Raw genomic sequence first — 16,560 nt, 5'->3', positions numbered from 1 at the left:
AAAAAACCGAATCACCATCATAATTTTATAAATTACTTCCACACACAGAGAAATGAATTTTAGAGATTTTATTCTTGATACACAGAGGAGATAACGAAGGAAAATTATAACTAAGACGAAATATAAATGCATCGACGACTCGCTTCACCCTGGCCGGGACTCTCGATTACTCTCCGTGGAGTGGAAGGACTTCACCTGGAACAAAACAAATTGGATAAATAGGCATGACGTAAACTTGAAAGTGTAGGGAACTAATTGAGTAGCTGCCATCCAACATGCTTCGTTCTGCTTTTCGTGGAAAACAACCTGCTGATTCTTCTGCTAAAGACGAAAAACATGGGAAAAGTGCGCACGGAAAATCACACTTTTTCTTTCACCGCGATGGGGAAGGCCACGCTGGGGATGCTAACAAGAATGATCATGAAAATTCAAACGCATTGAGCGAAGAAAGCGTTGGTTACAGTACAGTCGACGGGGAATTAACCGTAGATTTTAATCACGAATTTCTGGAATCCGCCCAAAGTAGCAGCTCTGATAAAGAAAGTGTCAATGGAGAAGAAAGCATGTCAAAGTCTTTGTCGCCGGAGAATGGCGCGAAGCCAGATCATGATCAGAAGATTAAAGCGAAGAGAGGCAGTTTTTCGAGCTCTGAAAGACAGATTTATGAAATGCAGCTTGCTCAGCTTCAAGAACAACTTGTTAACATAATGATAGACAACCAAGAAATGAGTAAGTTTTAACCATACGGGTCCCAGGAGGGGCTGTGAGGAAGGCGTTACGGGGAGGTGGGAGGGTTTTATTTGGAATTTCTGGGTAGACGCACTCTGTTTGCCCAAGTTGTTCCATGTTTTGGAAAAATGTTAAATGCAGAAAACCCTGCCACTTGAGTTAAATTCATTCATGTTCATTTCTCGTTCTTTAAAAATATGTGCGCAATGCAAATGGATTGAGAACAACAGTGGCAGGGTATTATGCAGTTGCTCCCAAATTTTGCCTAGTTCTACTTGAATGGTTAATTTATTTGTATTTTTATTCCAATTTTTTTTTTTATTAGCTTGGAAAGTATTTCTGATAAAAACCAATTTACTGGCATTTAAAGGTCTGCACACACAAGGGGATTAGTCTCTGCGACTAGTCCCCTGGAGACTTTACATAAAGGGATTGGTTGCAGGGTCCTGTCCCATGAACAGTTCACACAAAGCATTTTGAGGACCAAGTCAGAGGGACCTGTCCCAAAAATTCAAACCAGTTTGAATTTGTGGGACTAGTCGCAGGGACCAAATTTTAGTCCCTACGACTAGATTTTGTGGCAAAATGGTTAGTTCACATGCTGGGACTTGTCCCCGTGACTTGTTGCGACTAGTCCCCTCATGTGTGCAGACCTTAAACATTTTCAGTGAAGTCAAGCTTGAAAAAGACCAAAGGTCAAAAGTGATTAAATATTACTTATTAACCTAGTGTGAGGTCTTTACAGGAAAATCTTAAACTGAGTGATAGCAAGGTCATTATGGCGAGGCCGAGGTTTGAGATTTTCTTGTAAAGACCAAATGTTTGAGGTTATTAAATTGTTTATTATATGGCCTCTTGCCTTGTTTTTGCATGCCTGTAAAGGCCGATGGGCATTACGTGAGAATAATGTCCTAGAATTAGCCAATCAGAGCATGGCTGATATCTGCTGTAAACAGAAGCCATGTAACAAACAAGGATATCGCTGATATTGGGTGCAAGACCAACAGACACAAATCATCAGTGTACACCAATCTCTAGGGCTGATATTTGCACATTTTTAGGTGTGAAGCTGGAAAAGCTGAAGGCCGTTGATGTCGATAAACTTCAAAAAGAACTCCATGAGGAAAAGGCAAGAAATCATGAACTAAAAGAAAAGCTAAAACATAAGCAGAAGTCGTCAAGCTCAAAGCTTCAAAGGTATATCAGTTTAACTATTAACAATAATTGTTATTAATAAATCATTAACTTGTTATATATTAAGTCCAGAAAAGGATGATCATCCAACTTACCACACTTAAATGTTCAATGTCAGTATTAAGTAATTGATAAACAATTGAAAACTGGACATTTTCGGATCAGGGCTTGACACTAACAGTAGCCAACTAGCCACAGACTAGTAGAAATTTAGTTTTGGCTAGTAGGTTGTTGATTTCCACAAGCCACTTTGGCTAGTCAACAAAATGAAATTGGCTGAACTAGTTTCTGTCTCCTTCAAGGAAGACAAACACAAAATTTACACTTTTCTCAGAAACTACATGTAGGTGAGAATTTCACTGTGGACATATCATGGTACCGGGCATGTGCTGTTCAGCACATACATGTATACAAATTTAAATTTGTTTACTTTTCACTGGGTGGTACGTAAACAGGGAACTGAAAATGTTACTTTTGTTGAAGGAAACATTTGACAAACAAGACAGCATTTTCTGAAAGCACACATCAATGCTCTTTTTTGTTATGAAATTTTTTTCATGTGCAAAATAATGCAGAACTGTAAAGGGATAACATTTCATTTAGTGTAACAATACATGGGTGATTTGTTGTTGTATGCATACTTACAAACTTACCACTACAGAAATAATTTGATGAGAAAGGTTTATGTCCTTCAACATTTAAACCAGCCATTTTTAGCATTTGAATTTTGCCAACAACATTTTATAGTATTGTTCAGATAGTTGTTTTGGTTTTGAAACATTTCTACGGTGCCTGTCTGTAAAGAAGTCTCGACAGTTTTTACAGTGACATCCTGGGGGTCTTGATATTTTTCCAAGAAGTCTCGGAAAAAAACAGAGTCCTGAAAGTCTTTTCGGGAATAAGTAAGTATCGAATAAGTAAGTATCGGGAACATAACATATTATGTCACTGTTGACATATAATACCGCCACTGTGTTTTTGTTATTTTTGAAGTTATTGTACGATAGAGTCAGTTTACTAAATTCAAAGACATGTTTAAGTAACAATGCCAAGGAAATAAATTTTGTATTACAGTGGAACCCCGTTAATATGACCACCTTCAGGCCATGGAAAATTGGTCATATTAATGGGGTGGTCATATTAAAGGGGTTCTTTAAATAGGAAAATTACTGACTGAACGTTTTTTTTGGGCCAGAATAAAGTGGCTGCAATAACGAGGTGGTCGTATTAATGGGGTGGTCGTAAGGCGGGGTTTCATTGTACTCAAAAATGCGAAGTTAAAGTGATTCAAAATACAATTTTTTTTGCAAAATCACTGAATTTAAGTGTTGTGAAATATGCGCACCCCCAAATTGCGAAATAAATGTGTTGCAAACATTTCATGTAATAAGGTAGCCAACCACAATGCTTGGCTAGTAAAAGAAGGTTTTGGCTAGTAACGTCTAAGTTATCACTAGCCACTAGGCTAGTAAGTTGAAAAGTTAGTGTCGAGCCCTGCAAATGATACTTGAAAATAACCTTAAAACATAATGTCTACATGTACATGTACTATGTTGAAGCCTATAAAGATTCACTAAAAACATAAACATTGCAGCAAATCAAGAGAAGTCTTGCTAAATGACATGAGCTAATTTGCTGTGAGAATGCCAGAACAAAGCTACTGGTGGATTGTAAACCCTGGTGAAAATCTTTCAAGGACCCTCAGATCATATGTACTAAAGGCATCCGTGGTTGAGTCTGGATTGATGCCTTCAATCGATCCTTGATTGACAATCCATTGACTTCTCACCTGACACTCGATCGACATCTAAATTGATACTCGGTCAACATCTAGATTGATACTTGGTCAACATCTTGATAGATACTTGATTGGCTCTTGATTGGCTCTTCTTTGGTTGGCACTAGATCAACACTCAATCAACATCTCGATTGATATCAATCAATACTCGATTGACAACTGGTCAGTCGATAGTTGGCAGAGTGTCGACCAACCCATTTGTATTGATCAGCACTTGATGGCGTGTCTGATTGACTGTCGACCAAGATGTTGATTGAGTGTTGACAAGTATTGATGGTCTTGATCTTGATTGAGATGTTGATCCACGGTATTGATCAACACTTGACTGCAGATGCCTTTAGTATGTACTCTACATGATCCAGATCCTCAAGGTTCCTTGAGGAGATAAATAATAAACTTGGAAATAATGTTAGTTTATAGTAATGCCTCTTCACCTGTCTCGGCTTTATATGCATTCTGTTATATCTAACATCAATTTTTAAGAAAAAATGCAAGTAGAATGGACCCTAGACATGGTATGGTAGCAGACAGTTCAGATAGAGGGAGGGATGACTGGGTAGATCTTGGAAGAGATCAGGAAGAGTTACATTCATCACCAGCTTCATCACATGACACAAATGGTAATTACAATGGACCGGGAGCTTACACTCCAGAACACGAGGAAAGCTCTACTGACGTCCTGGATGGGTCTCATTCTGGACAAACAGAAGAACAGGCACCTTCTAGATCTGGTAAATAACAATTCAGAACTGCACATTGGAACAATAGATTACAGTAGACAATGCGTGCTTGAGCTCTGAAAGTGATGCAGAATCAAAATTTGATCAATCATGTAATGCCATAAATGTTAATGAAAGGTAATCAAAGTGATCTTACATTAACGAGCAGAATACCTACCAACCTCCCTCATTCCTGAGTACCCTAGATATATTAATACCAAATTTCCCTGTCTCCTGTAGTCCTGAGTTCTGGCCCTCTCTTTGTCATGCAATGTTATGCTATTGGGCTAGAGAGACAGAGAGAGAGAGAGAGAACCAGAACTGGACTACCTACAGACCCAGGTCTTCTGGTCATCTATGAAGGAATATGTTTGAAGTGTATGTAGTTCCCACTACTTGTGGCTCAATTTAGGTGATTTCACACTTGCTTACGGTTTATGGAAAATTACAGAATCTTAAATATGTAATAAATAACTTTGTAATAATATGTAATTAAATAACGTTTTAAAGGTGGTGAAGAAGAAAGTAACAGAGTACAGAGAGTCAAAACAAAGCTGGAAATGTGGAAAGTGCAAGCAGTAGATATGGTTTGTGGAAAATACTTCCGTCAAGTTTATCCTTCTTTAATTTCCTCCTGCTCTCCCTTCCGGCCAATTTTTTCATTTACTTTCATTATCCTTCTTTCCCTCCCTCCTTCCCTTCCTTTCAATTCCTTCCCTTCATTCCTTCCTTCCTTCCTTCCATCTGTCGGTCTGTCAGGCTGTTTGTATTTTGGTCAGGCATCAGACTATCAGTCCATCAGTCCATTTGTCCATTCTTCCTTCCTTCTTTACCAACTTAACCTAATTTCTCCCCCTGTTCCCTACTCTGTACTTCCATTTATAACATCCTTCTTCAATGCTTCCTCTCTCCCTCCCTTTATTCCACCTTCGTCTCTCATAACCTAGCTTCCTTCCTTGATTTCTTCCACACATGATGTTCCTTGTTTCCCTTCTTCCCTCTATCTGTGTTTTTCTCTCATCTCCACCTCTTTTTCCTGTGATAAATATTACACTTCACTTACAAACTTAACTTTTTTAAATTTTTTTTAAGCTTGTGGACAGACTGTGGGACTTTGTTAATGATGAGCCTGAAGCTACTGAGGAGGAGGATGGAGAAGGAGAACCTTTGGCTGTGAAAACGTAAGTTAGTATAAATAAACTGTAAATATCAACCCGAGGATATTTCCATCAAACTCACATTTATTTTTAGTGCTAACTAATAAACAACAAAGTATTGTCCAAGAATTAAAATAATTAATAGGAATAAATCTTAGAGGTAAAATTTAGTGAATAATCTGGCCCTTATTTGCAATATAACTACTAACAGTTTAACTGTTAACATTATTTTGACTAACTAAATAATAATTATTATAATTGTAACTTTTGACCCTAATCCTTGGGAACGTTTTGTTTAAAAAATTATTTTAAAACAATTTCCATCAAAATAATGTTGATAGCTTATCCATTAGCTGATCCCTCTGATACATGTAGCTTACATTTCCTTTTTTGCAGGTTGAAGGAAAACATCAACCGATTCAGTAAGTGGCCCCTTAAAAGCATTATTTACATCCTATTTAAAGACTACTACGTAACAACTTCTTCTCTTTCTCTGTAGGTGCAGGCATTAAGCCAATAACTGGTTTTATCAAGTCTGTTCGAAGGGTTTTCACCTGGTACAATCCAACAGCATCTTTCTTGATATTTTTGGTTAGTCATTTACAATGTTTATTGCTATGAGGAACATTTTCAGTACAGTACTTGAATACTTGCTCTTCTCTTAAGGAGCTTTGTTATGGAAGGTACATCTTGACAAATTCTGCCGAAGTTTTCAAGTTTTTCAATTTTAATCTGTCTCAATCTTGTTCCTTTATGCTTTAATATGATTTTTTTGGGTTGTCTTTCATAAATGTATAATTTCAGGTTATTTCTTGATTTGAAGGTATTTTGTGCATGCCCAATTGCTCACAGATAGCATGAGGTAGTTTCTTTAACAGTGATTAATGTAAGTAAACATTTTTGTCTATTTTGTAGGTGTACATGTACTGTGCTTGGCATGGCTATCTATTATTTTTGATTCTTATCGTCATGATTTGGAAGCTGTTTATGAATTATCTTCATGCAAAGTAAGTGTCATGTTTGCCATATCAATATTCTAACATGACTCTGAGGCTTTCAGGACAAACTTGTATATTTGGTGGTGTTTTCTTTGTATCCAAGTCCCTTTTGGGAATTGAGGGACAAGAGAAACTTAAAAGAAGTTGCAAATTTTTGTCCTGAAAGCCTCGGAGCCATGTTAGAACATTTTAATAATAAATATATCAAACATGGTCTGTTAGGTACTTAATTTGTATGACCATGCCATGTGCATGGGTGGATGGATTAATGGGTAGGTGGATAGAATAATCGCTGGACAAAAATCCTAAGATTGCACTATCATGGGCACCTGAAGGCAAGTGCAGAAGGAGATGACCTAGGGAGACTTGAGGGAGAAGCATATTTTATTTAAATAAAGAGAGACCTGTACCATAGATATTAGATCTTTTGGTATGTAGGGAGGCAGAGGTATTGCACCCAGAGACAGGTTGAGTGCTTGAGTGAGTGAGTGAGAACTTTATTAAAGTGTCAAAAACTTTATAGCCTGGAAATAATACACCATACTAACTAGGGGACACTGCTAAAAAAAACTATACTAATACTAATATTAATACAAATTTAAAAATAAATGACTTGAAGGGCATTATGTGCAGCATAGGACGCAGCCCTTACAGCCGGTGTCCATTAAGCGAGTTATATCCCTTTTGCGAATATAGTTTGTAAAAGCCTGCAGTGTCTTAGCTGATCTGTCAGCCATAGACAGTTTGTCTTGGAGGAGGAAGTTAAATGGTCTTACATTCTCCATAAGGAGTGAAGGAATCAGTGATGACAAAAAGTGATTTGCATTAGCAGCCAGTGGGGGGGGGGGGGGGGGAGGGGGGGGGTGGTGATAGATAGTTAGGTAGTTATATAGGTTAGTGTCCATTCATTTAGTCAATGGATGGACTTTAAGAACAATTTAATAGAACTGCTTGATTGAGTTAGCTTCCTCATTGAAATTATTCAACTAAGACGTTTTTTTCTCATTTTCCTTGTTTTGCTTTCTTCTTCAGAGGCATAGCAAAGCAGCTGGGATTTATAGAAAAAACAAAAGAAGAGGTACACGTTTTCAACAAGTGTCACAAATTATATATTTAATATAAGTGTAAATACAAAGTTAATAGTGAGAACTGAAAATAATGTTAAAACCTGTATTTTCATAGCTAATTCTGTGAATGTATGTGCAATTAGGGATTTACACTAGGCAAGATATTTATGCAAGCCTTGAAGCCCTGGCCAAACAAATGCAACATTTTAATGCAACATATCGCAAAATTGTTGGCCCAGCATTTGCAATCCCTGGCCAAACGATCACAACATTTCAATGCAACAAATTGCAACATTGTTGGCGCAACATGTTGCGCACGTTAGGCCACCCTGTTGTGATGTGTTGTGACATCTGTCAGTCAGTCAGTCAGTCAGTCCATCTGTCTGTCTGTCCTTCCATCCCTCTATCCGTCAGTCAGTCAGTAAGTCCATCAGTCAGTCTGTCCGTCAGTCAGTCAGTTAGTACAACTGTCTAAACAATATAAGGTAATTCAAGAGGAATTAACTGAAGATCACATCAAATATTTTTTTCTATCCTCTCGATTTTGCTAGTACCAAATTACTTTCTTGGTGCCCAACTTTTATTTCCTTAACAGACAAATACTACCGAGGATCATAGTTGGTCAGATAAGTTCCAGTTGGTTTTACAAGTGGCAAGGAAAGTACAGGTGAGTCTGCAAAAACTGAATTCTCCCGACACTCTCCTTAATGATATGTACATTTCCTTCAATTATTTATGTTCAGAGAATTCAGTGATACAACCAGCAATAACATTCCTGAGACATGATCTCTTTCTTCTCACCTTTCTGCTTCACGACAGTAAGGCATTTAATAATTATTTTATAATTTTATATTGTAATGAGATATTTGATACTGATGTTCATAGCTCCTTTAGAGCAATCAAGGGTTCTAAAGTTGTAGAATGCTTCTTTATGGTCCTGTTACTGGGTTTCAGCAACTGGCAACTTGTTTAGGGGTTGACAATAACTTTTTGCACCACTTTCCACTTTGGAAAGTAGATTTCAAATTTTATTTTCTATCTCAAAACTTTACTTTCCAAAATGGAGTGCAGTATTATATTTATCCTACCCAGACGTACTTGGCAGCTCTCGTGATCAATACTCTAATATGGCGGATCAGTAAATGTGAGAATGGTGTAAATTCGTCCTTTTGAAGACAGAAGGTCATTTTGGATGATTATTTTTATCATTTGATTATTTTTTATACATAAGTTTTTTACTTAAGCCTTTTAGCATATAAGTTACTTTCCAGCGTGGCCCAAAATTTACTTCCCACATCGGTAAGTATTTTGGTTCAATTTTGATTTTTTGACTTTCCAAGAAGTAAATTTGCTTTCCAATGGTAAGTGGGTAAGTGTTAGTGTCAAGCCCTGTCAGTTTTGTCAAATGCAGGCTAATACCAGTGGACAGAGGTTTCATTAATGTTTTAAGCAGGAGGACAACTGGTTTTCACAAGCAGGCAAACTATTGGAACTAAGCTTCTTTAGAAGAATTGCATTGATTTCATTTTCTCACCCAGAATACACTTGGAAAAATGGCAGACTCCCTGGAAAAAGTAAAGAGGTATTACTAAGTAGTTTTCTTATCATGTATGAATTCAGTTATTTGGTCAGTTTGATGACTTGAAGTCCGGTAAGCTCCTGTTTTTATTAATTTCTAATTGACCTTTTCTTAGCTGTCAAATACTACAGTGTTTTAAAATGAGGCGAAGTGTCCATTCAAAAGTGAATAACATTGATCATGTTGAAACTGAGGCAAAAATATTGCAGATTGTATGAAAAGCTAAAAGAGTCTGATGAAAAACTTTTGCCTGTGATATGTGTTTTATTCCAGCTTGTTAACTTGGCAGCATCCTGAAGCTACAAGGAAACTCTTCTCAGCTCTTTGCTTTGCTCTGTTAGCATCTTTAGGGTTCAGAGGACCAACACTATTCATGCTGATAGGTAACCTGCTGTTACACAATTGCACGTACATGTAGTAGTTAACTGATGCTCTGTGTGCTATGATCCGCAAGAAGTAGTTGAATTTTTTTTTGTACCAGCAAATCTCTCTGTCGAAGACTTAACTACTAGGATTCTCTAGGATGATTTTATCTTCTCTTCTCCCTTAATGCCCACTCTCCTACAGGCTCCAGTTGTTTTAAGGTTGGATAAGGCTATCCGCCGTATAAATTACTATCCACTGGTTAGTGTAGTTTGTTTTGCCAACACTTATCAACTGGATAGTGATTTACGGTACCTATCTATCCTTAGAACAACTGTCACAACTGGGTATTGGAGGATTCCCTATCCAGCTTCCATTGTCCTGAGCCAGCCTGTCTAGGTGTGTCCAAGTATACCCGATCATCTTGATATCCTTTTGAAGATCCCATCGCTAGGTATTTGTTGACCCTGTGGATTCCACCGGAGGACTGTCCGGGTGATGCTACATGTAGTAGCTGATCCAGCAATCTCCATCCTCATCAGAGAATTTCTTCTGTTAGGATATTGATGTCTTGGTCACCCAGCTTGTTTAGGATATGTTGCAACCTCAAGACTGTTTCTTTACAGGCTGTCCATAGACGCAGGTTTTTTTCTGCGATTTTCTTTTCTGTCTTTTCCCAAGCCCAACTCCCTTGCATTTTGACTCGTTCATATCGCACGCGCCAGGTTTATAATATTTTCCAAAGCTTGCGATCTCAACGAACTCAAGACAAATTACAGGGTTTGTGGACAGACTAGAGAGAGTTATAGTTTGCAGTCATTTTATAATATTATTAATTTCTTTATCTCAACAGGCCTGTTTCTGGGAATTAAGTTGTTTATTGTCAATCCAATCTATCATCGCTTTCCAAAGGTAACATTTCTTTTTCCAATCACACATTGACAGGTATGATAACATTTATTATAATCCATCAAATATTTTCGCCAGCGCGCGATTGGTTTGAACGCGTCACATGACTGAATATTTCCGTGTAAACCTGTGGGAGGCGCGGTGGCCTCATGGTTAGTGCGCTCGTCTCCGGATCGAGCGGTCCGGGTTCGAGCCCTGGCCGGGGACATTATGTTGTGTTCTTGGGCAAGACACTTTACTCTCACAGTGCCTCTCTCCACCCAGGTGTATAAATGGGTACCGGCGAACTTAATGCTGGGGGTAATCCTGCGATGGACTAGCATCCCATCCAGGGGGGAGTAAAAATACTCCTAGTCGCTTCATGCTACAGAAACCGGGATAAGCTCCGGCCTGATGGGCCACTTGGCTCGCATGCAGACTTTACCTAAACCTGGGAACAGACTACGAGTAGTCCCTCTTTCGCTTAGTCCGTCGTGCGTGACGCGAAAGAAAAGTTCGAGGAAAAAATAGCCGCGCGAAATCCTGGATGCGAGGAGCTTCTCGCCCCCAGGATTTCGCGGTCGCTTTTCTTTCGCGTCACGCGCGACGGACTAAGCGAAAGAAGGACTACTCGTAGTCTAACCTGGGAAATGTCCGAGTGATGTTCCCCAATTTTCAAAACCGAGCATGTTGCAAAAAGTATTTGAAGGACAATAAACACAATAGCCTCCATGTGGCGCGGAAATATGCTTGGATATTTGTACTTGGACATTATCTGTTCCTCAAAGCTCACAGTTTTCCCTGAGCTACGCTCTCGGAAAACTGTTCGCTTCTCGGAACAGATAATGTCCGCGGACAAACATCCGAGCATACTTTCGCGTCAAATGGAGGCTATTGTTTATATATCCCTACCCTACCACTCTGGAACCTTGCCACAACCTTGTTCCCAAGGTCTCTCTTCTTCCCGGCTCTCTCCAAGGGGTTGGGAAGAAGAGAGTCCCTGGGAACGAGGTTTACCGTGCCATTGGCACAGTTGTTTCATTTTCCACTGACTAGACAGTAAGTTCACCCTCAAGTTGTACATGTATGCATGGCTCACTTGCAATTGAATGCCCTTGTTATTCCAAGTTTATTAAGTCCACTACTCTTTTCTTACTCATTTTAAAATAGGTCAAGATGAGATACGACGGTACCGCGAAATTATGGAAAGAACTCCCCACAGATGCAGAACTGTCAGCCAGACAAACGGCAGCGGAGACCAATCAAGAGGTACTAAAGATAATCAAAAATTAAAGCCGTCACTATATTTTGGTTCGCCATAGCCTTCGTAATAAGCGTTCCGTACTAAGAGTTTTTTCTGCCTTCTGGCCACGCGCAAATTGGAGCGAGAGCAAAAGAAAATCGACGAAGCTCTCGTGCCAATTTGCGCGCGGGAACGCTTACTCTACATGCTGATGTGGCTTCCTCTCTAAATATTGTAATTTATGCAGGCTAGGTTCGTCAAGAATTACCGTAATTTTTACATGTGAACTACCAGTTACAAATCGTGTAATACATGATCAACACTTTTCAGATGCTTGTACGCGCCTCCTCAGCGAGTTCTTTATCTTCACCAAGTTCCAGTTCATCAGAGCAGCACGGAAACAGTACCTCAAACCACGTGGCCGATAAATTCAAATTACCATCAAGTGAAACCATTTTACCAGGTGAATATATGTGCATGGTATCCTCGTTAAGAAATTCTTGTTCCCAGGGCAGCAGAGGTCGAGAATAGTGTTTAGAGAGACTTAAGGTCACGTGATACTCGTCCATTCTGATGACGTAGTTATTCAAAGATCCGTGTAGCGTCTCTGATAGGTTGTTGTAAATACAATATAATATTGTCCTTTCTTTTCTTTTCAGGATGGGAAGACGGCAAAAGATGTGCTTTAATGGATAAAGAGAAACCGCTCTCCAACGTCAAACACGGACGACTGTTTTTGACCCAGAGGTAACCGGTTTTTCTTTACGGTTCGGTCGGAGTTAGGGTGGCCTTCTAAGCAGACGTTCTTTGAACTCGTCACGCAATCTTTCTCCCCTTGGCGAGCCCAAAGAGCATCTGCGTTGGAGGCTAGAGATAGGGCAGCCTTTTACGCAGATACTCTGCCGGCTCGTCACACAACTTTCTCCCCGTGACGAGGCCAAAGAGCATCTGCGTTGGAGCCTAGAGATAGGGCAGCCTTCTACGCAGATACTCTGCGGGCTTGTCAGGCATACTTTCCTCCACCTTGTACATCTAACTATATCTGTAATCTGCAAAGGATTTACCCATCACCGCAGATGTAAAAGAGAAATAAATAGATAGGAAATAAATGTAACTAAATCACTATTGAGATAAAAAAAGAAACGAGACTGGTCCTAAACGCCTCAACACTCGGTTCGTCTATCACTCCAGCAGGAAGTGAGTTCTACTCGGGTATAGTTCTTGTATAAAAACTGAATTTGTAGTTATTACTCGCAGGGGTTAAATGTGTGAATTTCGTGGGATCGTCACATGATCGTGAGTGATGAACTCTAATATCTCTTTCCCTTTTATGTAACAAATTCAAGTAAGCAGGTTGAGATAATGAAGAACGTGAACACATTTGGGAATGCGTCTTGATATGAGACACAGGAAATGCGTAAAATATTTTAACTCCCGGCTAGGGAATCCATGTTGTATTCAGTTAGAAAGCTTAAAAATCTTTTTTTCCCTTTATTTATTTGACATCTTTTGTCTTCTTCCTTAGCTATTTGTGCTTTGAGAAGACAAGATCTTCAAGTGGAAAGAGTATCGTTGTAAAACTTGATACGATTATCAGCATCAGTAAGGTGATCAAAATCTTCTTAGTTACCTACATTATGATAATATCATGTGTCTATACGACAATGAGAGAATCGAAAGTAGGCATGGACGGACGTGCGAAGGCGCGAACGAATGTGCGAAAGAACCTGTGGAGGAATGAAGGTTCCAACGTACGAACAGACGAACGAAAGAAGGAACGAATGGACGGACGGACGAACGATCGCACGCGCAAACAGACTTTCGCACGGACGGACGCACGCACAGACGAACGTACGAACGTACGAACATATGAATGACGAACGTACGAATATGCCAACCAACCTACCAATGCACATAACTTTCAATACACTAATAACAAACGAATACTCTGCTGTTTTACTCATACGCCTTCATATCTGTGTTACACTTTATTGTTGTGTTAACTAAAGTTTGATAAGTTTTTCTTTTGTTTTCAGGCGAAGCCTATTGGAATAATACCAGGAACAGGGATGGCATTAGAAATTCATGTCAGAGGAGTCGAAAAGGTACTAAGACAAGAAATTGGATTTTCCTTTTTTTGTTCAATTCTCGCGGCAATAGATAAGTTCGCAGCATATTTTCGTCCCACGGTTGTTGTTCACTGATTTGAGTTGTACTATTTCCTAGCCGTATATTTTTGGAGGAATCATTGGCAGGGATGATGTATTTGAGAGCATCAAAGTGACAGGAAGAGCAGCAAATATACCATGGGCTTTAATGTGAAATGATGCTCAAATGAAGTAACTATAAATTAACTTTTAATATGTCACATACCTACGCCTTCATATACCTCCTAGCCTGCGTAGCTTGGCGGTTTAAGCAGTTTGAGCGCGAAGAAAGCGGTGAAGCCGCGAAAACGAGCGGCGAAGCCGCCAGGAGCCTGGGAGAGAAACAACCGCCAAGCTACACAGGCTATATACCTCCCGTCCTTGTTGCAACCAAAAAACGGTTAAAACTTAATGTAAAAAGGAAAATATTTAGCTAGCTAGTGGTGAGTTATATATTGAGATTTTAATAATGATCTGAGGTGCATATAACTTGTAAGGTATTTAAATAATTGATTAGAAACCCCTCTAGATTAATTTAGGTACTGAACTACTTGTCTCGCGGTTGAAAGAAAAACTGGATGTTGTATAATCAGGGCTTCTTTCACAAACGGTGACGGAGAATTAAAAGAAAAAAAATGAAATAAAGGGAACGATATAAATGCAGATCTCCGCAAATCGATGGGTAACATTTGCTTTGTTGTAGTGAAAAAAATACCAACACTGAGGTTAGCCGACTTTTGCAGGCTTAATCATATAAATGTAATGTGCAAGTGAATATATGAAGGATTATATAAATGGTATTGACATTCAGGGTTTTTTTTAACTTTCTTAGAGAGAGAAAAAGCAACGCTATAAAGATTTATTGTCTCTCAGTTAGTACGCGGGCTGTGATTGGTCAATTTGGCGGGTCGTACTCTCCTGTACGGCCCGCTAAAATTTAAAGTTGGTTTTGTTGCCAAACTGTTTCGTGATTTATCGATGGGTGTTCTTAACTTTTATAGCAAATGAAAGTTTAAAACTTCCTTATACTCTGAATTATTTAATAAAGCGTGCTAACGACTTGAAAACAGTTTCAAACTGACTCGTTTTGCTTTCGAGGTGCGTCAGAAATTTGAAGCCTTTCCGAGTCCGCGTGAATAGAAATCGTTTCCGAACCCGTCAGACACACAATAGAGATATAATAAATATCTTACTAACCTCGTCTTCTCGGTCCGTACAGTAAGTTACGGATCCTCGTTTTTTCCCCTTCGATTTATGACCCGTGCGCTTCGCGCTTGGGCCATAAATGGAAGGGGAAAAAACTCGGTCCATAACTTACAGTACGAACCTCGAACTCGGTTAGTAAGAGGTATTTATACCATGCCATTGAAAATACAGCCAATCAGAATAAAGGAAAGCTGTTGTATATTCGACGGTATTACATCTAACCTTCCCATCATGCGCCGCGCGTATGTCGCATTGATTATGTTGGCCACTGTCTTTTCTATGGCATGGTATAAAATAGTTATGTTACGCTCTCTCATGGTATACCATGAAGTATCCCACTTCTCACTTGTATTTTCTTGGTATAAGTGGTGTACACTCGCCAAGAGGTCCGCCTGTATACCGAGAAAACACAATTGCCTCGTGTGATATTTCACGGTATACCACTCGAAAGCGTTGCATAACTAGTATATATCAAAAAGTTGTCGTACGTATTTTGTGTAAGGTTTTGATATCTTTCTATACTACGATGCAACCGCTCTGTTTTTCTCTGCCGTTGAGCGCGCGAGAGACCGCGCGCGAAAGACTGCGCGAGTGAAACAGCGCGAGAGGAAAATCCTTCCGTGTACCAGTTTTTTCGCCCGTTTTCTTCCCGCTTTCTTCGGAGTCGCACTCAACAGTCTGAAAGAAAAGAAGGGCTGCTTATTGTCTTATATCTAATGAAAAATAACAAGGGAAAATTTTTCTCGCGACAAAAAACTTTAAGAGAATGTTACATTAAATGTTGCAGGAGTAAGTAACCTTTACCTACTAAACTAGCAACTAGTTCCAGACTCACACACCAGGTGTGGGAAAAACGAGCAAAAGCTGCCAAAATTAAACGTTATTAAAGCGCTTTTTTTGAAAACCACAGAAGAGACTAAGTAATTCCTTATTCATAACATGCCGAATTGAACATTTTTTCTAAATATTTAGTAAATTTTGGGAATATATTTATATTAGTTTTAAAAACAATGTGGCTATGTAAAAGATATTTTATATGGTGTAGAAGTTTCTTAGAAATTGAGAATTAAAGGTTTGAGAGAAACGTGACTGATATATATATATTTCCTCGAAGTCCACGACAGGAAGACAAACATGTGGGATGAGAGGATTACATGTAACTTCCCGTTTGATATATTGTCGTTTAAAATTAGGCTTCTTTTCGAAGCAAAAACTCTGCTGTTCGTGAAACACATCATTAATTCGTGTACGAGATTTTTGGCCGTGAACTTTTTGCCCCGAAACATTCGGAAAAACGAAAAACTGCACTCAGTGTGTTAATGTCTAATGTGGAAGGAAAATCCCTTACCTCCCCCTCCCCCCCCCCCCCCCTGCTGAATGTGATTGTTTAGTAGTTTCCAGTTTCCAATCGGTGCTTTCTGCGAAAATTCGTGGCGTTTGACGCAGCTCCCTCCGAAACGATCTAAATCGTA

At 39.2% G+C, this 16,560-nt stretch overlaps 1 protein-coding gene across 2 annotated transcripts; it reads left to right on the top strand.

The window, feature by feature from the left end:
* The first annotated feature begins 56 nt into the window (after positions 1–56).
* On the top strand, positions 57–16,442 carry LOC145460374 (GRAM domain-containing protein 4-like). Of its 2 annotated transcripts, none has more exons than XM_081445154.1 (19): positions 57–729; positions 1,791–1,926; positions 4,205–4,452; positions 4,951–5,027; positions 5,533–5,621; positions 5,994–6,019; positions 6,097–6,188; positions 6,513–6,604; positions 7,628–7,673; positions 8,258–8,329; positions 9,201–9,244; positions 9,515–9,624; positions 10,458–10,516; positions 11,663–11,761; positions 12,066–12,198; positions 12,404–12,482; positions 13,261–13,342; positions 13,772–13,840; positions 13,962–14,057. In XM_081445154.1, exons 1-19 carry the CDS (start codon positions 276–278, stop codon positions 14,055–14,057), a joined length of 2,103 nt encoding a protein of 700 aa, XP_081301280.1. In that variant the 5' UTR covers positions 57–275. The 2 variants fall into 2 exon arrangements, with proteins under 2 accessions (XP_081301280.1, XP_081301279.1); XM_081445153.1 differs by having other exon boundaries at positions 59–729; positions 12,395–12,482; positions 13,962–16,442.
* The last annotated feature ends 118 nt before the right edge of the window (positions 16,443–16,560 follow it).

The sequence above is a fragment of the Orbicella franksi genome, chromosome 11 (genome assembly GCF_964199315.1).
Source record: "Orbicella franksi chromosome 11, jaOrbFran1.1, whole genome shotgun sequence".
Lineage (NCBI taxonomy): Eukaryota > Metazoa > Cnidaria > Anthozoa > Scleractinia > Merulinidae > Orbicella > Orbicella franksi.
The sequence above is the reverse complement of the archived record's forward strand: the minus strand, read 5'-3'. Positions and strand labels throughout refer to the sequence as shown.